Below are 25,664 nucleotides of genomic sequence, written 5' to 3' on the forward strand. Positions count from 1 at the left end.
CCCCTGGCCATCAGCCTGGCCAGCTCCAGGCTCAGCATTCCCAGCCAGCAGCTGGGAGATGGAGAATTGGTGGGCAAGTCCAAGGCAGGTAAAACCAGCCTGAGTGAATTCCCAAAGATACTTTTATTTTTGAGGAAGCTGTGAGTGTGTGAAAAGAGATGTTTTATGGGTTATCTAGTTTTGATCTTTCCTTTTTTTCTCTGGGAAATCCAGGTAAATATTAGCTCTAAAAGACCCATTGTGCAAATGCTGAGCCACTTCATCATGTTGGATTCCTGCAGAAATGTGTCTTTGTGCTGAGAATACCTTTCCTTTCAGGGAAAATTTTCAGAAGTGCTTAGAGGGCTGTAGGAGCACAACTGCCATTAGATGTCCTGGATATTTGCTTTTATATCAGTCAGGCCGGGTTCTCTCTGTTCCAGCCCTGTCATTGTCCTCCTCATCCCCACTCACCTTAAGCCTCAGTAAAGCATCTGGGCAGAAGTGTGGCTCAGGCTGGAGCCTGTAGAGCACTTGCAAGGAGAAGGGACACATCCAGCGTCAGAGCACTGGGCACAGTCCAGGGATGAAGTGATGGACAAGAGGATATTATCATGGGAAAGAGTCCCACTGGGAGTCCAGAGCTGTCCTGGTCCCACACTGGCCCTAGAACATGTGGGGTTGTTCTTCTCCCATTTCCACAGACCAGCTCTGCCACCTCATTGGGAATTTGACTGAGTATGAGGGTGAAAAGCCAGCATCTCCCTGGACACTGAGGCCCCAGTATCCCACTGCTGACTCAAACTGGGACATCTGGACCCTGGGGATGTGACCTGTGCTCCAGCACGGGGGCCATGGTGTGCTGGGCTCAGATGCTCGCCCTGGGCACTGCCCAAGGATTGCTCTTGCCCTCGGTGTGGTGGGATGTGTTGGTGCTACCCAAAGGGACTGGCGGCTCTGGAGCATCCCCCTCCCCTGGACTGAGGGCTGGGCTCAGGCAGCATGGGGAAAAATCACTTCTCATCTGCTCAAGATCCAGCTGTGTCCTGCCACAGGAAAATAATCTCAGAACCGGACAGGAAGGTGCTGTGAGCTTCTGGCATCTGCAGCCATCACTACATGGGGTGCTCAGTGACAGAGTGACCCCAAGGTCAGGTCCTTCTCTAGGGACACCTGATGCATTCGTGGCGTGAGTGAGGTGGCAGCTGTTGTCCCTCGCTGCCCGGGTGGGGGTCTGGGGTCCCGGAGCCCCCCTTTCCCCGCCAGGAGTGCTTTTGACAGACAGACCTCCCTCCTCCCTCCCTGCTCCGCACGCAGCCATCCTCCTCTCAAGGCAAACCTTTCCTCCAGCCCCGCTCCCCGCGTCCCCGGCTCTCCCCGGCGGCAGGTGCGTGCCCACCCTCCGTGCCGGCCGCCGCTGCCCCGCTCCCCCTCCGCCCTCCCGGCGCCGGAGGGAGCGAGACGGAAAGTGTGGGAGCGCATAGCAACAGGGTCCGGCATGAAGCAGGTTCGGCAGCAGCATCTCCGGAAGGTGAGCCGGGAGCGGGGATGCTCCAGGGAGAGGAGCAGGGGACCAGGGGTACCCGCGGCAGGTGACAGCCGGGAGCGAGGGTACCCCAGGCTGGGAGAGGAAGCGGGGATAACCCAGGGTGGGAGCGGGGAGTGATGCCCGTGGCCCCGCATCCCGCCCTCGGGAGCCTTCGTGGGCAGCCGGCAGGGCTCAGTGGGATATTGGGGAATAGCGCTGGTGCGCGGGATGGTGGGCAGCGGGATGGGGCATTTGTGCCCACCGCTCCTCCCGAGGCACCGCTGCCCCCTCCCCTCCCGGGCAGCAGGCGCTGCCGGCCGTGGGTGGCTCGTGTTGTGTCTGGCCCGGCGCCGTGGGTGGCACCGGGGGCAGAGCTGGCTCCCCGCAGCCTGGCACCCCGGGAGCGCCGCTGCCAGCAGCCCCAGCACTGCCCGGGCTCGGGGTCCCTCCCGCGGGCAGGGGCTGGGCAGTGCCTTCCCACCTGCAGCTCGGATTGCCTCCTCATCCTCCCCCTCATCATCCTCCTCCGTAGGATTGAAAGGGTGTGGGTGATGTGGGGTCAGCTGGATGCTGAACTCTGGGTTCGGAGCAGAGCTGGCAGAACAGCAAACCCTTTTTACATCCTGCCAGAAACCCTTTTTTAATCCAGCTGTCAGGCTCTCCCATCCTAGGCTCTCCTCCATTGCCACTTTGCTCTTGCCAGTCTGAGCTCCCATTTCCCCCCACACTGGGAACTGAGTCTGGGGACTCAGTGGAGCAGGGTGGCAGGGTGGCAGAGACAGTGCCAGCCACAGCTCCATTATGGGGATGTGCTGCTGCTCCCTGGAGCACCCCAGGCAGTGCCCCACGGCTGGGAGCCTCTTCAGCTACACCCTGTGCCAAGCCATGCCCATGGAACACAGGGCAGGTTGACTCTGTTGAGATGAATGAGAACCCAGGAGGGTTTTATCCCTGCCAGGAAATTCCTAGGGCATTGGGAAATGACGTAAAAAACCCCAGCAGTATCCTGGTGACAGCCAGCAGGCCCTGACAGCCTATTTCTCCACTCTTGTTTGGAGGCATCTTGTTTAGCTCTTCTCTTTCTTCCTCTTTCCTACAAACTGCTTTTCCAGATGGCTTTGTGACTGCAATAACCATTAAAAGTGGTCTTTGCCCCTTCCAATGCCTTTCTGAGCCACTTGATGCTGGTGACCTTCTTTAGCATTTATTCAGGAATTCACTTAGTCCCATGGTGATCAGTTGGGATGGAAAGCAGATGTCTGGAGTTATTCACCCCATCCCCAGTGCTGCTCAGAGCCCTCTGTCCTTCATTACCCAAAAATACAAAAATACCATTGCTGAGCTGCAGATGGAGGAGCTGGTGCTCACAGCCACCTTGGGAGCACTGTGCTCAACGCTGGCATTGGGCTTGCCTGGAGCTGGTGGTGGCTGATGAAGAGATGTGCCCATCCCCACTGCAGCACCCACCCAGGACCCTGGCAGCCTCCTCTTCCTCTCATTGTCACCCATTTCCCATTGGTGAGCTGGAGTTTTAAGCTCTTCTTACCAGACATATTTTAGACAAATGGAAATAGCTCTTGATTAGAGAAGACCTTTCTCAGGCTCTAAGGATTTCAGGTTGGTTTTTGCTCCAGAAGAGCTGAGTGTTGTTTTCATTTATTTGGTTATTTTCTTTGGGGTTTATTTGGTAGAAATGGACTAAGTCCCACTGGTGGGAGCCATGGATCCTGCTGTCCCTTCCCATACCTGGCCAGGCTGCTGAGCAGCATCTTCCTACCTGAGCCAGTGCCCTCCTCTGCCTGCCACAAACTGCCTCAAAACTCCCCCAGGGTTTCAGATGAAAAACCACAAGCATTTGTGTCTGTGCATGCCCCCTACACTTTGGACATTGCTGTATCAGCCCCAGCCATCTCCAGCCTCCCTGTGCTGGCTCTGCCATCACTTGGTCCCTCTGATGGCATCAGCTGTGACCCCGGGCTGGGGTCACCCAGGCTCAGTTCAGCCCTTAGGGGGGCTCTTCCTCACCATAGCAGTGCTTTATTTACTTCACTTTGTAAGTCATATTACATTTGAATTAATTTTTATGCCTTTTTAAGATTTTTTTTTTCTCTCAGAGATTAGCAAGCAATTCAAACTAATCTGAAGTGACTCACACTTTAGAGACTCACTGTTCTCAGATCCACAGGGGAGAAATCTGGTGCCGGGTGGCATTTCTCCTGCTCAAAGGCTGTGATCACGCACAAAACACTGACAAAATAACCCCACAATGCCAGCTTGAATGGAGACAAAAGAGGATGAAAACATACCTTTGATCTGGCTGGAGTTTTTTCCTTTAGATACAGCTGAGTTTTGGTTTAAGCAAATTGGTTTAGAGAAAATAATTAGCACAGAGCCATTTCCTTACAGACCCGAGCTCTTATCTTGGCAGAGACTAAAGTGCTTTTTCTTCTTGGTGACCTTTGCTTTGCTGACTCTTTGGGAGCATCTTTTGGTGAATAATGGGAAGGGATGCTGTGTTCAAAGAGGCCGTGGTTGCCAAGGGAGCTGTTGATCCCTGTCTGTTTACAGCAGCAAGGCGGGAGCCTGGCCTGAAGGATGGCAGCTGATGGTGGAAAGCACTAGAGCAACACTGGAGCACTGGAGCACTTCAGCTGCGGCTGAAAAGAGAATTTCTGTTATGACAGAAGCTGAAAGAGAGCATTAAACCTAAAATAAAAGCTCTAGAATCAAGCTGGTGTGTGAGATTTCCAGCAGTCAGGAGAAGGAAGGTTTGCTTCCCTCTGAGATTTGGGACAAGGATGGGCTGGAAGCCTTAAATATTGTGCTTTGTAATTCATTTCAAGTCAAGCAAATAGGCCAGGGGTTTTTCTGTGATTTCGATGGAAAGGCTGAGATTTGGGGGAATTCTGAGCATTGCCTTTGTGTGTGTTTTCCAGCAGCATCCCTGACCTGTATCTCCTCACCTTGCCCAATGGGGACAAGTGCCATTGTCCTTTGGATTTATCTGACATTTGGGTGGTCCCTGCTTTCTGCTCTGGGGTCCTAAATTTGAGCTGTGGAGCTCCAGATAAAGATATTAATGGTGGGGGGCAGTCATTATTGAGACACAAGTGACAAACTACATCCCATGGCCCTTGAAATGGTGACTCAGGCAGGGACCAGGCCATTTACAGTTTGGACAAGGCCCCACTGGCTCCTTTCATTTCCTGTTGTTGTTTCTGTGTTGATTTCTGTGCTACATCTCATGGATAGGAACCCACATGTAATGAGATTTTGCAGCTCTACCTGTGCCCTCCTGCAGGTGTTTGGGATTCACACAGAGATGCAGGAATTAGGCAACAGGATTTAATGATCTCCCAGCATCCCTGCTTGCTGGTTTTCTGTGATTCAAATCTGGAAAACAAGAGCTCCCCAGCCAATGTGATGGACAGGGAAACAGTATTTTGCAGAGGGAAGACCCAGCTGTAATGGCCCCTACTTGGCAGGGAGCTTTGTGAGTACAGGTTTGAGCTGCTGAAATCTCTGGGAGGGAGTTCAGAGCAGCCCATGCATCCCCTGCAAGCACAGACAGCTGTGGGTCACACACTGAGGTGCTGGGCTAATCAGCAGGTACGGCCATGGCCTGGAGGTGTTGCTAAACCACAGAGCTGTGCTGAGCCACTGCAGGAGGGCTGCCAGGTACTGCTGGTTTTATAGCAACAGGATCACTTTTGGGTCATATTTTGACTTTTCAGCCTGTGTTTTTGCAACTTTTTCTTCTGGCCCTTGCCTTGTGACGGCGGCATCCAGCAGGGATGGGTTTTTCACAGAGGATTTTGGTGTAACAGCTTTGGTGGAGCTGTACATTTCATGTTGGCTCTGAGAAGAGTCTGCCCTTGTCCTGTCCCTCGAGGTGTTTGTGCTCCAGGTGGGGCTGGGGAGGAGTCTGTCTCTGTGTTTGGTGCCTTTGGGCTGCAAGCAGCCTGTCTGCAGTGGCAGCAGCTGGGGTTTGGGGTGCACCCTGAGCAGGGGGGAGCTGGCAGCCCTCTCCTTCAGCATCGTGCTCGGTGTCTCCATGGGAACCAGCAGCAGGAGCATCCTCCAGTCCAGTCCAGCTGGAGACTGGAGGAGGAGAGGAGGTGGCTGCCGCCTTCCCCGAGGCCGAGAAAGGGCAGCACTGAGCCCTGATCACCAGCCAGCTCTGGCTCCTGGGGCCTGGCTGGTGAGGCACCTGCTGCAGGCTCTGAGCACTGCTGCACACTGGTACAGCAGCCCCACAGCTCCTGGCTGATCCCTCCACGCCAGGTCCCTCTCCTCAACCACATCCCAAGGGTTTGTTCCCTACAATTATGAGCAAGGACAGGGAGATGGCTGCTTTTTTTCTTCAGAGAGCCCAAGAAGAGAAGGTTCCCATATGAGCTCCTCTGGCCCTGGTCCTGGTACCTTGTCAGCAGGGACAGCAGAATCCTCCTGTGCCTCGATACAAACATGACAAACTCCCACACCAGGGCACAGCAGCACAGGGTGGCACAGGGACAGGACCCTCATTCCAGCCCTCTGTGCTGCCTGGTTTTGCTGTGGGTGGATCTGTGATGGGATCTCATCTGGCAGCTGCTGGCTCAGGCCTTCAGCTCTGGAGTCAGTGGGGATGCTTTCCCTGCTCTCCTGAGGTCAGGAAACTGGGGGAATTCAGACTGAGCACCTCCCTGCAAACCTGATGTACACCCATACAAACACAGAGGTGCCCTCCTGGTGCATCACCCCAGCCCAAATGGATTGCAGGACTCGCATTTCCACTTGCAGGGCTGAGGCAGTGGGGAGGAAGGGAAAGGGTTAATGCCCTGCCTGTGCTGCATTGATCCAGAGCACATTAGGAATTCTAGAAGGAGGTCTCTCATCTCTCTGCAGGGACAACTGGGAGTATCACTGAATTCCCACAGTGCAGGCTTTTGGCAGTTGGAAAAGTGTGAAAAATGCAGGGAGCAATAAGGGACAGACAGCAGTGTGCCTGGCAGGGCACACACGTGGGGCTGGGTGTCACACCCCCTGGCACCCCACAGTGCTTCTCCCACTGCCCTCGTGCCTGTATTCTGCAGGAGGTGCAGAAAGTTTATTGTGAATGGATGTCTTTGGAACCTGGGGTTGTGAGCTGGGTCCTGGTGAACCTTCCCAGAATGAACTGGGACAATCCCATGTTTCCCAGGAGAGCTTTGGCCACGTGGGATCACATTTATCCTTTTTGTTTGCTCAGTGGCAGAGCAGGGCAGTGGCTGAGGTGGGGAACAGAGAGCTGCTGGGACAGGATGTTCCCAGGGGACAAGTGTCAATGCTGTCAAGGCTTGGGGTCACAAATTCACTCACGAGTTCTTGGTGCTTCTTCCCTCTCTTCCCTCCTTCATTCTCTGTTTTTATTCCTTGTTCAACCCCTGTCTGCCCTCTCCCATACCCTGGTCCCTCACTCAGCCAGTGCCACCAGGTCTCCTGGTAAGCCCCAGCAGCCAGGATGGGGAGCTGGGCTCCGAGTGCCCCGAGGACAGAGGGAACTGGACAGGGCGGCTGGATTTCCTCCTCTCCTGCATCGGGTACTGCGTGGGCCTTGGAAACGTCTGGAGGTTCCCCTACAGGGCTTACACCAATGGAGGAGGTACTTGGGCATCCTTTGCAGTGGTCACTCTCCCACCCATTGACCTGGGCTGGTAGAATATCCCTGAAGAAACATCCCTTCCCCTTCCTGGGGCTGGAAAGTAGCACTTGTTGCAGGGTGAAGCCTCCTCCTGTCCTCCCCATGGTTGTTTTGGGTTTTAAGCACCTGTATCCATGTGTGGAAGGGATTTGCAAGCCCATCTCTGTATTCCTGGCCGTGGACAAACCCCTGTCTCCATGCTGAACCAAACACCAGCTCTCCTGGTGTCCCCCAGGACTCAGTAGGGTCAGCAAACCCCTCCCAGCTACCAAAGGAGGGAGTGAACCTTTTGCAATGCAAGAGCCCTGGGTGATGGTACAAAATGTTGGTTCAACTCCTCCCAGAGCAATAATAACTGGAGAATTTCATGGTGTTTGTGAAAGAGTCAAAGAGAAAAGAGAGTTGGGAGCAGTGGGGAAGCACAGCACCAGGTGAATCACAGCCCCTTTCTCCCACACTAACAGAGAGCTCTTGCTCCTCCCTCTCTTCGTGATTTTGATGTAGATCCCTCAGAGCCACACATATTGAATGAGCTTTATTCCGTCTCACATTAAGGCTTTAGGTGTTTGTTCTGTATTAATTTCAAGATTTTTTTTTTTTTCTTCTTGCAGGAGCTTTCTTGATTCCTTACTTCATCATGCTGGCTATCTGTGGGATCCCCATCTTCTTCATGGAGCTGTCACTTGGCCAGTTCTCCAGCCTGGGGCCACTCGCAGTCTGGAAGATCAGCCCCCTCTTTAAAGGTTCGTGAGTGAAGTCCAGAGCCTCTGAGGGGCCTCTGCAAGAGCTCTTTGATGAGGACATGCACCAGCAGCAGCATCCCATGGTCTTCAAAGCTCTTGTTAGAATCAAAGGAACCTGGGGGGAAGGTGTGGCAGGCTGGAATTTTGAGTTAGCTGGTTTATTAGCTGCATGAGATTGGTCAGTCTTTGAGGGCTCTGGGTGGCATGGCCAACTCTAGAAATGGTATGAAGATTATTAAGCCAGCTCTGGTACAAAATAGAGCATGAAATCTAACCAATACCTGTTAAAAACAAAGGTAAGAATAAAGCATTTTAAAAAAAAAGCTTAGATCAAATACTTTTATTCTCAACATCAGGCTGGTGTAAAGTTTTCTGTATGAGGCAATAGATCACCAATACAGAGAAGGCATGTCCAGATGTTATAATGGCAATAAGCGGCTCCCCCAGCAGGTGAACCTTGGACTGGTTGATCATTTGGCTGCTGAGGTGCAGTGTCTGACCCTGCTTTTGGATGTGCTTTTCCCTGCTCCAGCTCACTCCTTCTTTACCCTCTCCTTCCTTCAGGCGTTGGCATGGGCACGATCCTCATCGTCTCCCTGGTGGCCATTTACTACAATATGATCATTGCTTACGTTCTCTTCTACCTCTTTGCATCCCTCACAAGCGACTTGCCCTGGCAGCACTGTGGCAACTGGTGGAACACTGACCTGTGCCTGGACCACCACGTCCTCAGGGCGGGGAACAGCTCCCTCCCCGTCAACATCAGCAACACCGTCAGCCCCAGCGAGGAGTACTGGAGGTAACGAGGGCAGCCTGAGTCAGGTCTGGGCTTGTGGTTGGTATCTAGCCAGGGGGAGGACAGGGAGGGCATGGGGGGTGAGGATGTGCACAGCTCACAGCACAGATGCTGCAGGTCTCACTCAGCGGGGTGGCGTGGGTGCAGCGATGGGCTCGCGTGCTCAGCTCTGGGTGACAGCTCAGTTTAGCCACTGGCATGTGGGAGGTGTCCATGTTCTAGCGCTGCTTTGTTGGCCTGGAGATATGCTAGACTAAAATGCATCCCACGTCTGGGATGGCTGGCAATTTGCTCTCGAGATGCTCTCTCTTCTGGGCTCTTTAATACGTGGTGGAGAAATCACTCCGAGTGTTCCTGTTTGCTTGGCAAGGATCTGCCAGTGTCTGTGATAGCTGACAAGGTCATTTTGAGGCAGAGGCATTTCTAGGGTCAGAGGGCCTCTGGAAGAAGGCAGCCCATGCTCACTAGCAGCTCTCCTTCCTCCCTAGCCGGTATGTCCTGCACATCCAAGGAAGCTCGGGGATTGGGGATCCTGGGAGGATCCGCTGGAACTTGTGTCTGTGCCTGCTCCTCTCTTGGACTATTGTTTATCTGTGCATCCTTAAAGGAGTCAAATCCTCTGGCAAGGTAAGGGCTGGCTGCTCTCCTCTGGGGGGACCTACAGCAATGCTCACCGGTGTGTGCACCTCTGCACCACTGGCAAAGTGAGACCCAAAAGCAGCATCTGCTGGGTATAAGATATTTTGGGGATGCCTTGCACACCCAGACACCAGCAGGGCTGGCACACCAGCCCTGCTGCAGCCCAAGGACCCCAGGGTGATGTGTCCCACCCTAGGGACAGGGTGTGGGGGCAGCACTCACGCTGTGCTCCCATTCCCAGCTCTCCCTGCTGGCTCTGCTCTCCCACAGGTCGTGTACTTCACTGCCACCTTCCCGTACCTCATCCTGGTGATGCTGCTCATTCGTGGCGTGACCCTGGAGGGGGCCTGGAAGGGGATCCAGTTTTACCTCACACCCCAGTTTGATCACTTGCTGTCCTCCAAGGTGAGTAGGATGTGCAATTTTTTCAAGACACAAAAATGAAATTTCTCCTGCCACCTCCTGAATGCCACAGAGGCTGTTCCCTTACTCAGGTGTCTTTTCTGGCCACACCCTAGTCTAAAGCTCTCTTGGTTGTTCCTAGACCAAAAATCTTTGTCCCACACCTTGTTTAGGCCATTATTCCCATGTGTCCCCACCCTCTGCATGTGGTTATGGCTCTGCATGGATGGGATGTTATCAAGACTCCCCTGAGTAGCAGGACCAGGGCAGGATCATCCCAGCCCTGTGAAGGGCTGATGGGTGCCCATGGTGGATTTGAGTGTTTGTGGTTCTCAAGAAATCCCAGCATGTGGAGTGGGGGTCAGCAATGATGATCATCCAGAGACCACCCAGTTTTACAGCAGCATTTAATGCCACACTGGGCTGGCCCTAAAACATTCTTATTAGCCCTTCCATTAGCCAGCTGATCCACTATGAGAGGTGAGTGTTAACAAGACAAATATCCCATAGCTGTGCATGCTTGGAGTGCTGGGGAAGACATGCCCAGGGCTCTGGGGAAGCAGATTTCTAATGTCATCTTCATCATGTGGAGGATTCCAAACCCCTGCTCTCCTCAGAACTGCTTCCTTCCCCCAGGTGTGGATCGAGGCAGCCCTGCAGATTTTCTACTCCCTTGGGGTGGGCTTTGGGGGCCTCCTCACCTTCGCCTCGTACAACACCTTCCATCAGAATATCTACAGGTGGGACTCAGCTGCTGTCTTGTAAAAATTATGGGTTGTGGGGAGCTGTGAAAACCTGGTGGGTTCAAAGCCAGCAGAAGCCCGTGGTGCAGCACAGTGACCTTGCTCTGCTCCTTGCACTGAGGGGATTCCTGGCAGTTTGTACAGGCTTGAGAAGAACAGAGGGATTCTCCTAAGCACCAAGGCAGAGCACCCAGCTCAGACATTTTGGGTTGTAGGTGCTGAAAGCTGAGGATATTTGAGGCTGGAGTTGTGCATGTGTGCCCTGTGCCCCGCATCCAGTGTAGTTCACTGAAAGACAGAGGGGTGACCTCTGGTCTGACCCCATTCACAGGGGACAGAAAGCTTTAGAGGAACCCCACAGTATTATCCATTAAACACATGCTCCATTTGACCCTGGAAAGCACTTGCATGAGAGGCCTTGAAGGACAGTCACTGGGTCACCTTACTGTGGCATCTGGGGCTGGCAATGCCACCGTGCGCTGTGTGGGGTGGGAAGGAATGAGCGTGTTCAGAGCATCTTCTTCCTTCTCTGTAGGGACACCTTCATAGTGACCCTGGGCAATGCCATCACCAGCATCCTGGCGGGGTTTGCCATCTTCTCTGTTTTGGGATACATGTCCCAGGAGCTGGGGGTCCCTGTTAACCAGGTGGCAAAAGCAGGTGAGGCCAAACAAAGATGTTTGCCCCTTCTCCCTCTGCCTGAGTGTGCTGAGGGACATCCCTTCCAGGATGGAAGGTGCCTGAGGGTGTCAGCATGAGGGATGAAGGTGGATGCTCAGCTGGCCAGGGGGAGGGGAGGGGGCAGATAAGTTCCTGTGGTGCAAATATTGAGTAACAAGTGATGTCTAATGAAGGTGTGAGCAAGGAACAGGCTGTTTCTCCACCCTCTGCCACCTCCTGCCCATCTTGCCAGAGTCCTGGCAAGTCTCTGCCATGGTGCTGCTCTGCTGGGCTCTCCTCTCCTCCATCCCCCCATGCCCAGCTCTGTCACCACCTTTTCACCCTGCTGTCCTTTGCCTCCCCTAGGTCCTGGTCTGGCTTTTGTGGTGTACCCCCAGGCCATGACAATGCTCCCCCTTTCTCCATTCTGGTCATTCCTGTTCTTCTTCATGCTGTTAACCTTGGGCCTGGACAGCCAGGTAAGGACAGAGCCCACGGAGACAGCCGTGGACTCCAGGCAGCCTGAGGGCTCAGGGCACCCTCTCCTGCTGCAGTTTGCATTCATGGAGACCATCGTCACGGCAGTGACAGACGAATTCCCCTACTACCTGCGGCCCAAGAAAGCTTCCTTCTCAGCTGCCATCTGCATCGCCCTCTTCCTCATGGGGCTCATCCTCACCACAGAGGTATGGCTGTGGGGGTGGCCCCATGGTGGGGACCAACTAGGGCTCATTTTAGGGAGAACTTAGGTCAGGGGACAAGTTTTCACATGTATATTCATATACATAACCATGTGAAAGAGAGAGACAGCCTGGGCTTGCAGAAGGTGTGAGGGCCAAGGGGAGTGACACGGTGTCATTCCCATTCCTACACCAAGCCCATAAGGAGACTGATGTCTCTTGAGGCTGCTGACTGCTGTCCTCCCCAGGGTCCCCAAAAGTCAGAGGACACGGGTGGAGGTTTGCTAGGATGATGGTCCAGGAGATGCTGGCCTCTGTGCTTTGTCCCCACAGGGTGGGATGTACTGGCTGGTCCTGCTGGATGACTACAGTGCTGGCTTTGGTCTCATGGTGGTGGTGATCACCACCTGCCTTGTGGTGACACGTGTCTATGGTAAGGCTGCCTGTCCCCACAGGGGCACAGGGAAGGATGTGCTGTCTGTATGGAGGAGGATTTAGAGGGAGCAGTAGGGAAACCAACAGCCTCACAGTGGAGCATGAGACTGCTCCCACCACCTGTTTCTTCTTGGCTGCCACTTGATTCACCTCTCCAAAGATACGAGTGGTGCTGAGCCTGCTCCTTCAGGCAGCAGCAGCTGGGCCCCCTCCTGCATCTCCCAGGTGGGTGGGGGGACACTGCTGTGGAGGACACAAACCACTGCTTGTGATCAGTGCAGGGCAGCCTGCTATAGGCACAAGGCTCTGGGGGAGGGATCAAAGCTTCTGAGTCCCTCTCGCTCCTGCAGGCATGAAGAGGTTCTGCCGAGATATCCACATGATGCTGGGATTCAAACCAGGCCCCTACTTCAGAGCTTGCTGGATGGTCCTGTCCCCAGCAACGATGATGGTAAATGCTCAGCTTGAGCTGCTGGATGGTGCTGGAAAACCACGGTGCTGCCAGTACCCCTGGGTGACCTCCCTGCTTCTTCTGGGAGCTGTCCATCATCTCCAGGCCTTTTCTGAGCATGAGACCTCTGGGATGATCTCACTTTCTCCCCATCCCACAGGCTCTGCTGGTGTATAACATTGTCAAGTACCAGCCTTCTGAGTATGGCAGCTACCGCTTCCCCAGCTGGGCAGAGGTCTTGGGCATCCTCATGGGAGTCCTCTCCTGCCTGATGATTCCTATGGGCATGGTGGTGGCTGTGCTCCAAGAAGAAGGGACGCTGTGGGAGGTAGGAGGTACTGGGGCTGACACTGCTGGGGAGCACCCCAGAAATATGCAGCAGGGAGCACAAGCCCCTGCCAAGTCAGTATCCCTGGAGGTTTCTGTATCCTCTCTCCTGGAGGCATGTGTCCCCATTCCCCCTTGCCACCCACGGGGTGTGAGAGATGACACATCCCAAAGCATTTCCAGTAGTGCTGCTTCCCATGATGCCAGGCAAGTACTGAGTCAAACAGCTTCCCAAGGGGCAGCCCAGTGTGCACTCCCACTCCAAAACAAGCCTGCTGTGCCCTGTGAGGAAGCACATTGTCCCCACTGTGGGGTGGCCATGGGCACCTGGGACTTTGCACCCACTTGGCAAGAGCAATGCCACAGCAAGGCAGGCAGCTGCCAGACTGTGCAGGCAGCCCAGATGGGATCCCTGCCCTGAAAGGCTTCTCCTAGGAGCAGGTTACAGAGCTGCTGGCTGCTCACAGCTTTCCCAGCCCTTCACTGCTCTGTTAAAAGCAGAGGAGCAGAGCTTGATGCCCTCTCCAGGTAGCAATCCCCTGCTGGAGCACTTGCTGGCTGTAACCTGGCTTGACACAGCCATGGGCACTGTGACATGGCCAGGAGCCACCTTGGCCAGGGCTAACCCCTTGTCTGAGTGGCTCTACCCCACAGCACAGGGCTGCAGCCCTACAAAAGCCCCTCACTCCTCCAAGCCCTCACCACCATGACACCTCCCCAGCCCACAGCAAGACACTTAGACAGAACCACCTCTCCAAAAGTTTTCAGGACAAGTTTTTACCCCGTCCCATCCTCACTGGGGGTTCCTTCAGTCCCTGTGGGCCAGCAGGGCCCTGGCGGTGGTGGCTGAGCTGAGGGTGGGGTGCTGCTGGGGAGCGGAGGGTGCAGGGTGCCTGTGCTCTGCCTGTCCCCCACAGCGGCTCCAGCAGGCCAGCAGGCCGGCCATGGACTGGGGCCCGTCCCTGGAGGAGAACCGCAGCGGCATGTACGTGGCCAGCCTGGCTGGCAGCCAGTCCCCCAAACCCCTGATGGTGCACATGAGGAGATACGGGGGCATCACCAGCTACGAGAACACGGCCATCGAGGTGGACCGCGAGATGGAGGAGGAGGACGAGGAGGAGTCCATGATCTGAGGGACAGGCTGGGGGGGAGCTCGCCTCCCATTTTGCACAGGTTGCACTGCAGCACTTCAGGACGGCTTGGGGGGTCTTTCAAGGAGTAGTCAGGAGCTGCTGACCCTGCCAGGGTCCCCACCACCACCCTGGCCCTGCCAGGACAGAGCTGCTGCCTGTCCTGGCGTCCCCAATGTGCTTCTGTTCAGTGTGACAAGCTGTGTGATGAGTCCCTGTGTTTGTGTGACAGTGTCTGGTTGAAGTGTCACGCCTGTCCCACTCCCACCTGCAGCCCCAGCCCTGCTGTCCCCTCTCAGGGTTGTCCAGGGTGGAGGCATGTCCAGGCTGCAGGAGGTGGGGAGGAGGAGAAGGAGCTCCTGTGTGTTGATCTGTTCTCTGTTTGTCTGTATTTGACTCCAATAACCCATAAACACGTGTGAGAGAATCTGTAACAGCCTCCATTCCCAGAGGACAGTGTGTGCCAGAGTGCTCCGATCCCACAGAGGTATTCCAGCAAAACCAGCACAAATCAGTGTCCTCCTAAAGCAATTTGACCTAATAAACGAGCAGTTATAAACGAGCAGAAGAATAAAAGAAAAGGCTTTATAAACAAACCAGGCTGTAGATCCCCCAAGGACCTTGGTGGGTCAGGGTGGCCCTTCCCTGTGGTGTCTGGCAGGGTTGGGGTGATTTGAAGGGAGAGAAGAGATGGTGTAACCTGTCCCTCAGGTGTGCAGGAGGTCAGGGACAGGTTTCAGCTGGACCCAGTGTCCAAGGAGGACCTGTGTCTGTTGCCAAGGGAGATCCGAGGTGTGACCCCAGCCCTGAGTGCTGCTTTTCCCAGGGAAAGGAGAAGGGCTGGGTTTCAGTGTCTGTGTGTGATTTTGGGGTAGATCAGCCCATGTCCCACCTCCTGCTGACACTGCTGGCCTGAGGGGCTTGGTGACCTCCTGGACGAGGCTGTTTGGACCTGATGCTGCCAGTCCCCACCATCCCAGTGTCACGTGTGCCTTGTGCCATCAGCTCACCCATAGCTGTGTGACACAGCCCCTGTCTGGGTTATTTGGGGTGTCTTTAGCATGGAAGAAAGGCACACCTAGAGGAGCTTCCAGGGCTTCCCATGCACATCTAGAGGGGCACAGCTCCTTCTGGCCTTTTTTCTGCAAATCTTTGTCCTGGTAAAAGACAAAACTGTAGGACAAAGAAAAATGAGGGTCTGTGTCTGGATACTCCTGGTGTACTGGGTCTGGCACTGTGGCCTGAGCCTCCAGGGTGAATTCTGTCAGGAGGCTGCAGTCTTCTTTCCCCACAGTATAGGAGATTTAATTATTGCCTTTGCCCCTCCAAGAGCGTGGGATTGGCTCCTACACCTCCTCCTGCCTGCTCACCTCCTCCTGTCCAGGGATGTCGAGCCCATTTCCAGATGGCTGTGCCTTTCCTTTCTCCTGCAGGAGCCCCGATGGCTTTCCCCGTCCTCCTCCCCATAGCCCCCATGGCTGCAGCCCGTGGTGGGGGTGATGGGGGTCCCCAGCTCCAGCTGCTCGGGGTGTGTGGGGCTCTGGCAGCACAGCCCCTTCGCCTGCTGGCCCCGGGTTAATCATTAGAGTCCAGCCATAAAAGCGTGGCTGATGGAAAGCTCAGGCCACGGCGGCTGGGGAGCGGGGAGGGCCTGCCATAAACATTTATGGCCCCAATGAATCCCTTGCTCTAACCTTGACACTATTTACTGAGCAGGAGGCCTCTGGAGGTCACGGTGTTGCCCAGCCATCGCTGTGGGGCTGGCCAGGGAGCCCGGGCTGGGTGGCCCCTGGAGGGGCACACACGGGGGTCTGTGGGGGCTGGTGGACTCCAGGGGTTCATGATGGTGCTGCTGGCCACAAAGCACCAGAAGAACCAGGAGAACCTGATGCCTTCCCACAGCATGAAGCTGCTCTGGGCTGACCAAGATGGTCCAGTCTCTGATATTTCTCAGCTTTTCCTACCTGCATGGGGTCCTGCCATATTCCCCAAATCCCCACTGCGATCCTGGGATCCTCAGGGCTCTCCTTGGGCAGCTGCCACCACCCAGCACTGTGCTGCAGAGCGATGGGAGGGATGGAGCTGAGGCCGTGCCAGGGACGTGGCTGGGAGGCAAAGCTGGCACTGAGGGAGGACACCAGGGGCAAAAGGCAGTGGGGCAGTGGCACATCCAGGGGACACGTGTGCTGTGCCATGCGTGGCTGCCCGGGGCTGGGGGGGAAGCAGCAGAGGGAACATTCCAGTGCTGACACCTGCTGGGGCAGGTGGCAGGGACAGGGGGCAAAGGGGCACCCCTTTGGGGTGGGCCTGGCGTGGAGCAGGAACAGGGAATGTGGCAGCCTGACTCCAGTCCCCTGGGGTACCAGCCCACCTGCATGAGCAAAGCCCAGCAGGTGCCCCTGGGAGCCCCCCAAACCCTCCCTGGACTCAGCTGGAGGTCCTGTGCCCCTCACCCTGAGCAGCAGCTTCCTCTAAACTCCCCCAAACTGCCCAGTGGGCACCCCCTATCTATCCTGAACACCGGCTGGGGGCTCCCAGACACCTGCAGCACCCAAAGCCCTGTCCCTGGGGAAAGGGCTGGATGGCAATGAGCTAGGTCTGGGCAGGACACTGAGCTCCCTGAACCCCAGAGATGCTGGAGACCAGCGGGGCAGTGTCCAGAGTCCCAGCATCCTGCAGGCAGCAGGATACCTGCAGCCCCTGCCCAAGGCCTGGTCTCAGCCTCGATGCTTTCGAGGACAGGAGTGTGGTGGTGGAGGGACAAGGGGGTGGCAGACGGTCTGAGTCACTGCAGTGACGGAGAATCATCCGTTTCCATGCTCAGAAGTTGGTAGCTATTTATTGCACTTGAACACCAAGAATAAAACTGACACTCGCCCTCCCTCCCAGCCCCACCCCGCTCCCCGTCCCGCCCGCACCGCCCTCCCCAAACAGAGCATCCGATTTGAGCAGTGATCATTCTGTTCACAGCCGCAGGTTCAGAAAAGACAAAGGAAAAGGAAACAAAATCAATCCTCCCCCACCCCAAGTTCCCACTGAATCCAACACGGTCACACTGCTCAACAGTTCGAGTGCACTTACAAAAAGAGAAGAGAAAGGCTTCAGCTGCAACCGTACGGACGAACAGACACGAGGGGACAGGCAGCGACCCCTCCCCGGGGCTTGATTTTGTGTTACGTGACAAAGCTCGGTATACTCTTAATTATAATATATTTTTTGCTATCATCTTAAATAAATATTTCCATAGAGATTTCCTGTAAGTATATATATTTTTTTATATATATATAATATATAAGAGAGAGAGATAGATCTCATTTTCTTTCCTTAAACCACTGTTAACATATTTTCCCTGCTTGTCCAAAAAATGTTACAAAAGCCCTAAAATTGTGCAACAATTAGAAAAAAGGGACAACAATCCAAAGAAGGAAGGAGCCACTCTATACAGTCCCCTCCACTGCTCCCTCTCTCCCACTCCCTGCTGATGACCTGCAGGAGGGAAGGAGATTCAGATCAATCTGGTGGCAGAGTGGCCACCAGCCCCTGCTCTGGTGTCCCCACAGCCTGCTCACATCTGGGTTTCCCTGTCTGATACGGACATGACCTGCACCTTGGGACATGGGCAAGGGCGAGGTCTCTGCTGGCTGGAGGATCTGTGCAGCATCAAGAGCATGGAGCACACCATAGCCCGTCCTGTGGTGGGGAAGAAGGGTCAGTCTGTCTCCTGGGGTGATCAGAGGATGTGATCTCCTGCTGGCAGACACTCTTGGTCCATGGGGCTGTGAAGCTGCCCACTCACACACGGCACTGCCATCCCACCACGGGCTGCAGAGCCCACCGAGAGCTCCAAGGGGGAGTAGATGACTGCTGCCTGCTCCAGCTTCTGCAGATCCATGGGAGGAGAGGCAGGTGTGGGGTCAGACAAGGATTTGGTGACTGGCAGAAAGGGCATTTCATGTGGGTTTGGAGGGGAAAGACAACTCCCCCAGCAGTGTCTGGCTGGGGTGAGGAGGAGGGTGCTTGCTCCTCCAGCAAAGAGCAGAGGCCTCTTTGTCTTCCAGAGGGGATGCATCAGCAAGATGTGACAAATTATGATGTTGCCAGTGGACCTTGGCAGCCAGGAAGGGAAAACAGGCAGCTCCCAAACCCACCTGTGGAGCTGGGAGCTCGACACCACTACAGCAAGTGCCTCCAGTTAGACATCCCCCATGGTCTGGGAGAGGTGGAAGAGAGGATGAGTTTGGAGGACTTCTGAGTTTGGTTTGACCCAGGCACCAGGAGACCGGAGGAGAGGAGTTCTGTCTGTGCCAGGAAATTAAATGTGCCATAGCCTGATCTCCAGGCTTGAGGAAAATGGGACAGGATGTCCATTGTGGTAAACTCTATCCCAACAAGGTGGCCCTGTCCATGTTGCTTATTGGGAACATCCCTGGACATTGTCATTCCCAGAACCATGGTGGGATTGTTGGGGCAGTGCTCGTTTGCATGTGTCAAGGACAGTGCCAACAGCTGAAAAGTAGAGATGTAACAGCAGCATCCCTGGCTCTTCCAGCCAAAGAAGGATGATGGAAACTTATTTATACAGCTTTCCTGCAAGTTTAGGAGAAATCAGCAATTGCAAAGGAAGACAGAAACAGATGCTTTCCATGGATACTGAAATAAAAGGTGGAGGTCCATCAGTGCTTGCTGAGATGCTCTGGAGATACAGGAACCTGCTCTGGAGAAGCAGGGCAAGGTGGGGCAGAGACACCAGGCAGGACAGACCCCTAAAGTGCAGGTGCTTAATGCTGCCAGTGTGGGCACGTTGGGAAGTTGGGTCTTCCTTGGTCAGGCTGCAGCTTGACTGGAAGACTAGAATGAGTTTAAACTTCAGACTCTGCTTCCCTTGCAAAGGAGTGTTGCAAGGACATCCAGCTGCCTCCTGGGGAGATGACCTTAGGGAAAACCTCAAGGAGAAACTCCCCCCAAAAAGACACCCCAAAGCCTTCCTGGGAGTCAAGATGCTTCTCCCTAGAAGTGACCATGGGTTCTCAGTGAAAGGAGATTGTATCTACCCCAACATCTCATCTGTTATTCCCAGGAATCCCACCAGACCCCCAGTCCCAGTCCTTTCTCAGTAGCAGCTGCTGGAGCAGCTTCACCCTCACAGTCCATCCAAGGTCCACAGCTATCATCAGCTTCAAAACCAGGCTGTGATGGCATCTTCCCTTCAGCCCCCATGCAGAGCCCTGATATGATGTCCTCCATCATCATCCACCTTATACCAGTTCCCAAAAATCCTTTTGACACCCAGAGAGCTTGGACATCAGAAGGTGGATGACACTGACCATGGCTGGCTTCAGAGCCAGCTCTGGAGAGGGAGAGAGAGAACTGTGAAAGAGCTGAGTCCTTCCTTTAAAAATTAAAAAAACTTCAGCACTACATGACTACAGGAAGAAAAACAGATCTGTAAAAACACCCAAACTCTACCTTAAAAGCTAATCCTTTCCCTGCATGGATTTCCCTGCTTTGGGGAACTCTTGCAAGCCTATGGTGCACAGGTCCACCAAAGGCATGGGGAACCCCATGGGCACCCATGGATCAGCTCTGTGATTTGCCCCTGAAAAGGCATCTCCTACAAACATCACCAGCAGCACTGCTGGCACAGAGGAACACACCAAAACACTTCTCAGGGCCTGTCCGTGCCCCAGCAGTTTAGATTTCTTCCCCTCCATCCAGTGGGAAAATATTTTTGCAGTCTGCAAGGACGCAGCTGCGTTTGGCATGGTGGCCATCCCTGCCTCAACAGAGAGCAAAGCATTCAAAACCACAGAAAAGGCAAAATACACACTCAGAATTTACATGGAGGAAACATTTCCTCTTTTTTTTTCCTTTTTTTTCCTTTTTCCTTTTTTTTTAGGTTCCAAAACAAGCAGTTTTTGTTCGTTTCTTTGTTTTTCAACACACGCACCGTCTAGAAAGTTAAACACCATGCAGACAAAGAGAGTGGAGCTAGAAAGTACCCCGGGGCAGCAGTGCTGCAGGAGCCCCACATCAGTGAGTGAAGAGGCTCCAGTCAGGAAAAAGAGAATGTGAAATGGAAGAATTGCCAGAAAAACACCCACCCTCACACCTCTACCTGATGGCAAAGAGGTGAGACCAACGTTCCCCTTCCCGGCCACGTCTTCTGTCCTGAAAGCCACATGCTGGTGGCACTCCCAGAGCCACCACTGTGGTTTGCCCTGCAGGAAGACCCATGGGGTGCAGGAAGGTGCCACGGGGATGTGGGTGCCCCTGGAGATGGGTGCCCCTGGAGATGGGTGCCTTTGCCACCCAGCACTGTGGGACAGAATGGGACAAGCCACCACGGTGTGAGAGGAGGGGGCTGGCAGCCGTGGGACCCCTGGCAGGAGCATCGTGGCAGAACAACCCCACTTCAAATGTAAACGCAATGAAAAACAGCAACCCCCGAAAATCCCCCCTCCTGCCCCACTTAAACAGTTGAATATTTCTAGTTATTACATAAAGATCCATTTCAGCAAATACTCAAATCAAGTTACGAAATACACGGTAGGTTGGTTTTTTTCCCTATAAAAAGGCATGCGCTCAAAGGAGAAGACAGCGAAAGGCTTGTTTGTTTTTGTTGAAGCACAATCAGATTCTGCAGTTTGTCACTAAAGCTTGCATTCCTTGTTGTCGCTGGAAGGAGTCACGTGGGCCATGGAGGTTTGTGCCCCGAGCCAGCAGCCAGCTTGGCTGCCCCCATCCCACCCTGGGAGTCAGGAGCAAGGGAACGCCAGTGCTGTGTGTGGGGGGCAGGGGTGGGTGCTGGGGTAAAGGATCCAGGCTGGGTGGTGGGTGAGGAGGAGGCCCCAGACATGGATGGGAGAGCCCCAGGTCCCGTCTGTGCTGATGGGAAACAGTTGTCATTCTCCTCCTCTCTTCTCCCAGCATCGCCAGTCTCTGCTCCAAAGGGAGAAGGGAGGAAGAAGGGAGAGCATCCTTCTTGGCACAGCAGTTGCCTGGAGCCAGGGTGCAAACCTACTTGCTCTCCTGGGAAAGAGCCAGCCTGTGCTGGGAAGAGAAAATGAACAGATAGTCTTTACTCACCCATCCAAACACGGCCCTCCTTGCACAGGTACGCATGAAAAATGGACTTGGCAAATGGATTGAATTGCAGTTCCCTGGACGAGGCTGCTGGGAAGCAGGAACTCAGGTTGGGAGCAGGCAGGAGTCATGGCAGCAGACAGGGACCTTGATAGCAGCAAAGCAAAATCCACCAGCACGCAGGGAGGATGCAGCAGAGAGCGGCTGAAAACTGCCCCCCTCTTCCTCGGAGGGCTGCCAGCAGAGGTGGGGATGGAGGTGGATGATGAGGCTGAGCCCAGTTCAGGAGATGTGCTGGGTAGTGAGGAGGCCCACCGAGGGGGGCCTGTACACCGGCCAGATGCTTGGGTTTAAGTCCATGGTGTCTCTTTTTCTGGTTCATGCAGAGGAAGGGGGCCCAGCGCCGTGGCCCCGGCAGGGTGGGGGTGATGGATGCTTGTGCTGCCCTGGCGGGGCTGTCGTGTGTGTGCGGTGAGAAGCGAGGGGTTATTCCAGCGGGAACCAAGCAGCAGAGCCAACAGCCAAAGTCCCGTAGGTGAACACGTCGGAGGGGGTCTCCCCTTGGTAGTCAGTCAGTGACAAACCCGGCACGGGCAGGGCCACACTTCAGCTGCAAAACACAAACGGGAGGAGCCGGAATTCGCTTTCACCATCCCTTTGGCAGAGCATCCCTCTCCCCGTTGCTGCCTCACAGCAACCAGCCATCTCCCCCCCACAGATGCTCAGGAGAGGATCCCAGACCCTGTGAGCCCCAGCGCTGCCCGTGCCCGCAGCCAGCCCTGCCCATGCCCCGTGCCCCTTGCCTGGATGCTCACAGGGCTTACTGCGGTAGGACCGAGGGCGCGCCGGATCTGTGGAAGTGAACAATCTGCCATTTGCCATCCCGGCGGTGCCAGATGCGGGTCTCCTCGGACTGGGCAGTGCGGGGGATCCCTCCGGAGTCCACGTACTGCGTGATGCGAATGTAGGCAATGCAGGCAGACTCGTCCCCCATCAGGTGGATGTGGGGGTTCAGGATCGTCGTGTGCACGGGCTTGCTGTTCCGCGACCACACTGGAGAGGGGACAAGCACAAGTGGATTTAGGCAGGGGAAGGAGTTTGGGTGCCTCTTGCTCAGGGTGGCAGCAATTTTGGAAGGGGAGACACGTGTGTTAAGCTCTCTGGTTGATGGGGCTGAGTAAATGCTGTACAGGTGGATTCAGGATGGGTCCATCTAGAAAACAGCTAACCTCTACAAACACCTGGCCCCATATGACCTAAAGCCCCTACTGGGATCTTCCAGATGAGCCAGAGATGCTCCCACAGCAATCCTAGCCCTATTCCCCCCAAAAAACTGAAGGAGGTCAAGACAGGCACTTGGGAGGTGGGAGGGGTCCCTCAGAAAGCTGCTTACGGTTTTCAAAGTAGAATCGGTGGAAATCCAGGCCTTCCACAAGGTTGCCCAGAGCCTCAGGCTCAAAAGCAGTCATTCCAGGGTCACACATCTTCCTGGGGAGCCAGGAAAGGGAGAGAAAGGGGAGAGGTTATCTCACCACTTCTGGCATGAGAGCCTGAAGAACCCAAATGCCTCCTGCTTGGGATGGCTCCCTCAGCCTGAGGCTGAGGAGTGTCTGCACCAGTAATTCTTGCAAAAATCTGATGTCAATCCTGCATTCTTCCCAACACACCTCCCCTCCTGCCCACTAACTGTAGCCAAGGCCCCACCAAAGCAGGGTGCCTTCTCCATCAGTCACCCTCTGCAATTAAATCTCCTCAAACACTGTCATCTTCTTTACAAGAAAGGAATACATCAGGGAAAAAGCTCATATTATCTTCTCTGTGTCAAAATATCCCTGCTGCGATCCTCTGAGGCAGGGATGACAACCTGCACTCACTCAGACATCACTAATTACATCAGCTTGGACACAGAAGAAGTGTACTCTGAACAGCATCAGCTCAGCAAGCAGAAATCATCTACACTTCAGAGCAGCCTGTGGCAATCTGGATATAATGGATTCCATGGATACAAACACTTCTTTCACCATAAGTCATGTTTACAATTATTCCTCTTTCTGCAAACCAAAAATTGGGCTCATCTGTGACAGTGAGATCAGAGAACTGTGGTCAGCTGAGCTCAAGAGCAGCATCAGGCTTGGAAACTGATGTTTCCTTCTTCTCTTGGATGGTCTCCACTCTTCCCCACAACATTAACCTGGTCACCCTGCCGTGGGCAGCAGTAAATCTCCTGGGCAGCACTGTAAGAGTGAGAGACCCTGGTCTGGGAGGCTGAGCCCTCTCCCAGCCCAAACCCACTCTGGGCACACTCACGTGTAGGACTCGAAGTCGCCATTGCTTATTGCTTCAATCAGCTGCTCTGTGACTTTAATGATTTCTTGCTTCCGTACTGTTGGTTTAAAGAGAAAAGGGAAATAAAAGGATAAAACAAACCAGAAGTAGGCACTGGTGTTACCATATCGGTGAGAGATCTTTATCTCACCAGAAACAGACCACAGGATGTGGGGGGACTTTGGAAAATGTACAGGGAAAAAGCAGGAGAGTGACTGGGGAGAGAGAGGTGGAGAAGGGCTCTTCATCTCCAGATTTTCCAAGCCAGGGCAAAACTGAAAATGCCTGTAGTCTCCTAAAGAGCCAAAAGGTTAATCACCAAGTGGGAAGCTACCCTCAGCCCAAAAGCTGGGACAGGATGGTCTTGGCTGAAAAACCTTGCTAAGCTGGGACCCTCTAGCCCATGAAGTCACAGCAGAAGCCAGCTAGGGCAAGCTGGACCAAGGATGCTCTCACCTTCCTTTTGAAATGGGAAAAGACAGTCTCAGAAGGGAGGAGAATGGGTGAGTGACATGTGCAGCCACCCCAGCAGATACAAGAAGGGACCCTGCAAAGGGCACAGAACTGTGCAGCCTCTGACAGAGATTCCAGGCTCTGCTGGTTCATCTGGGAAGGAATGGGCTGCAAGAATGGCTCTGGGGCTCCCAGGGATGCAGGAGGAACTGTCAGAGGTAACCCCGGGATTCTTAACAAAGCTCTGCTTCAAATGCAAATTGGCATCATGCTTGACTTTTTTTTCCCTTTGCATTGTGACTCATGAAAGGAGAGGGAGCGTGTTCCTAGGAGTTGTTCAGAAAGGCGAGGGAATCCCATCCCTTCCTGAGCACCACCTGCCTCCACATCCAGCCCCAAGGAGCCCCTCTCCAGGAGGACAAGTTGTTCCATTAGCTCTCATGTCAGGCCAAAGTCCATTTTGCTTTGTGCCGGGATCACTTCACCGAGAGACTTTACAAATTAACACGGATAAATTATTCCCTGGGTTATTCTTAGAAAGCTGCCTCTGGCAGGCAGGCAGGCAGGCAGCAGACAGGGATTTCCCCTGGAGGCTTTTCCCAAAGGGAAGCTTATTTTAAAAGAGCAGCCAGGCTGCTATCCCTGCAGATTTCTGCCATTTCCTCACCTGCTTTCAGGGAACATCCCTGTTCATGGGAGCACCTCTCTCCTCACCAGCAGTGCCCCAGCTGCTCCTGTCAGCAACCCAGCAGTGAGGAGTTAAAGCAACTTCTGACAGGCCCTGAGGCAGCTGGGTGGTGGTGGGTTTTGCTGTGACAAATATCTCATGAGGGGTGGCCAGACCTCCAAAACAGCCTGCCCACCTTCCCACTTGCCCCCACTGGTACCTTTGGTGTCTTCGTCCTCAATGGTGGTGTTGGTGCTCTCCGACGATTCCTGAGCAAAGAACAGAAAGGAGACACGGCGTGGTGAGAAGAGTCTTCTCCCCGTGCCAGATGGTGCTCGTGTGTTCGACAGCCCCCCGAGTCTGACCCCACAGCGCTCAACTGTGCCAACAGACAGAAACCAAGGAAAACGCCAGCAGGTCCAACCTGTCCTCAACCACAGCTCTGGGGCAGCACTGGCAGAGCCCTCCCTGACCTCCACTCCTTGTCGCCAAGGGCACAAGAGGTGGGCTGTGGAGGGTCTCGTAGGAACGGCGCTGCCCTTCCTACTGACACCTGTGGGGACAGAGAGGGGGGCAGGTCCAGGGGCCATGTGGTGGGTTCCTAGGAGCGTTGCCGGAGGGGCAGGGAGAGGGGCTGTGCAGGGGTGGAAGACACCATGTTGACTGTACGATAAAGAGAGAGATGTACAAATTAACAGCGAGAAGGAGCTGGGATGAGAAAGAGGGGACTGTGCAGGAGTGAGAGAGACCACACTGACCGCAGAGTAGGGAGAGAAATGTACAATAAAACAGTGCTTCCAAGACCCACATGGACCACTGAAGGCTGAGACACAGCTCTTTCAATAAACAGCTGAGCACTACACAGATTTGGGGGGAGAGGGGTACTGACCCCCCGTCTCTCTCCGGGAGCCTCATCAAGGCAACTCTGCTAGCGGAGCTAGAGCAATGGCTCTGCTAGCTC

At 54.5% G+C, this 25,664-nt stretch overlaps 2 protein-coding genes across 5 annotated transcripts in view; one reads left to right on the plus strand and one right to left on the minus strand.

Annotated features, from left to right (window-relative positions):
• The first annotated feature begins 992 nt into the window (after nt 1-992).
• SLC6A7 (solute carrier family 6 member 7) lies at nt 993-14,771 on the plus strand. 3 transcript variants are annotated; one of them, XM_039701808.1, is made up of 14 exons: nt 993-1,062; nt 1,330-1,510; nt 6,950-7,130; nt 7,781-7,912; nt 8,477-8,711; nt 9,197-9,335; nt 9,618-9,752; nt 10,386-10,489; nt 11,028-11,152; nt 11,519-11,631; nt 11,707-11,838; nt 12,166-12,265; nt 12,618-12,718; nt 12,879-14,105. In XM_039701808.1, exons 2-14 carry the CDS (start codon nt 1,478-1,480, stop codon nt 13,464-13,466), a joined length of 2,118 nt encoding a protein of 705 aa, XP_039557742.1. In that variant the 5' UTR covers nt 993-1,062; nt 1,330-1,477; the 3' UTR covers nt 13,467-14,105. The 3 variants fall into 3 exon arrangements, with proteins under 3 accessions (XP_039557742.1, XP_039557743.1, XP_039557741.1); XM_039701809.1 differs by lacking the exon at nt 993-1,062 and having other exon boundaries at nt 1,300-1,510; nt 12,879-13,046; nt 13,963-14,771; XM_039701807.1 differs by lacking the exon at nt 993-1,062 and having other exon boundaries at nt 1,300-1,510.
• Nucleotides 14,772-16,992: 2,221 nt separating this feature from the next.
• Nucleotides 16,993-25,664, minus strand: part of CAMK2A (calcium/calmodulin dependent protein kinase II alpha) — a 34,542-nt gene continuing 25,870 nt past the window's right edge. For both annotated transcript variants that reach the window (XM_039701153.1, XM_039701154.1), the window contains 5 exons: nt 24,924-24,972; nt 23,566-23,641; nt 22,652-22,746; nt 22,074-22,311; nt 16,993-21,868 (listed from right to left, as the gene is read on the minus strand). In XM_039701153.1, the coding sequence (XP_039557087.1) occupies nt 22,079-22,311; nt 22,652-22,746; nt 23,566-23,641; nt 24,924-24,972 (453 nt within the window). In that variant the 3' untranslated portion in view covers nt 16,993-21,868; nt 22,074-22,078. The remainder of the gene's footprint in view (nt 21,869-22,073; nt 22,312-22,651; nt 22,747-23,565; nt 23,642-24,923; nt 24,973-25,664) is intronic.

This window comes from Passer montanus, unplaced genomic scaffold, assembly GCF_014805655.1.
Source record: "Passer montanus isolate IOZ18808 unplaced genomic scaffold, ASM1480565v1 scaffold15, whole genome shotgun sequence".
NCBI lineage: Eukaryota > Metazoa > Chordata > Aves > Passeriformes > Passeridae > Passer > Passer montanus.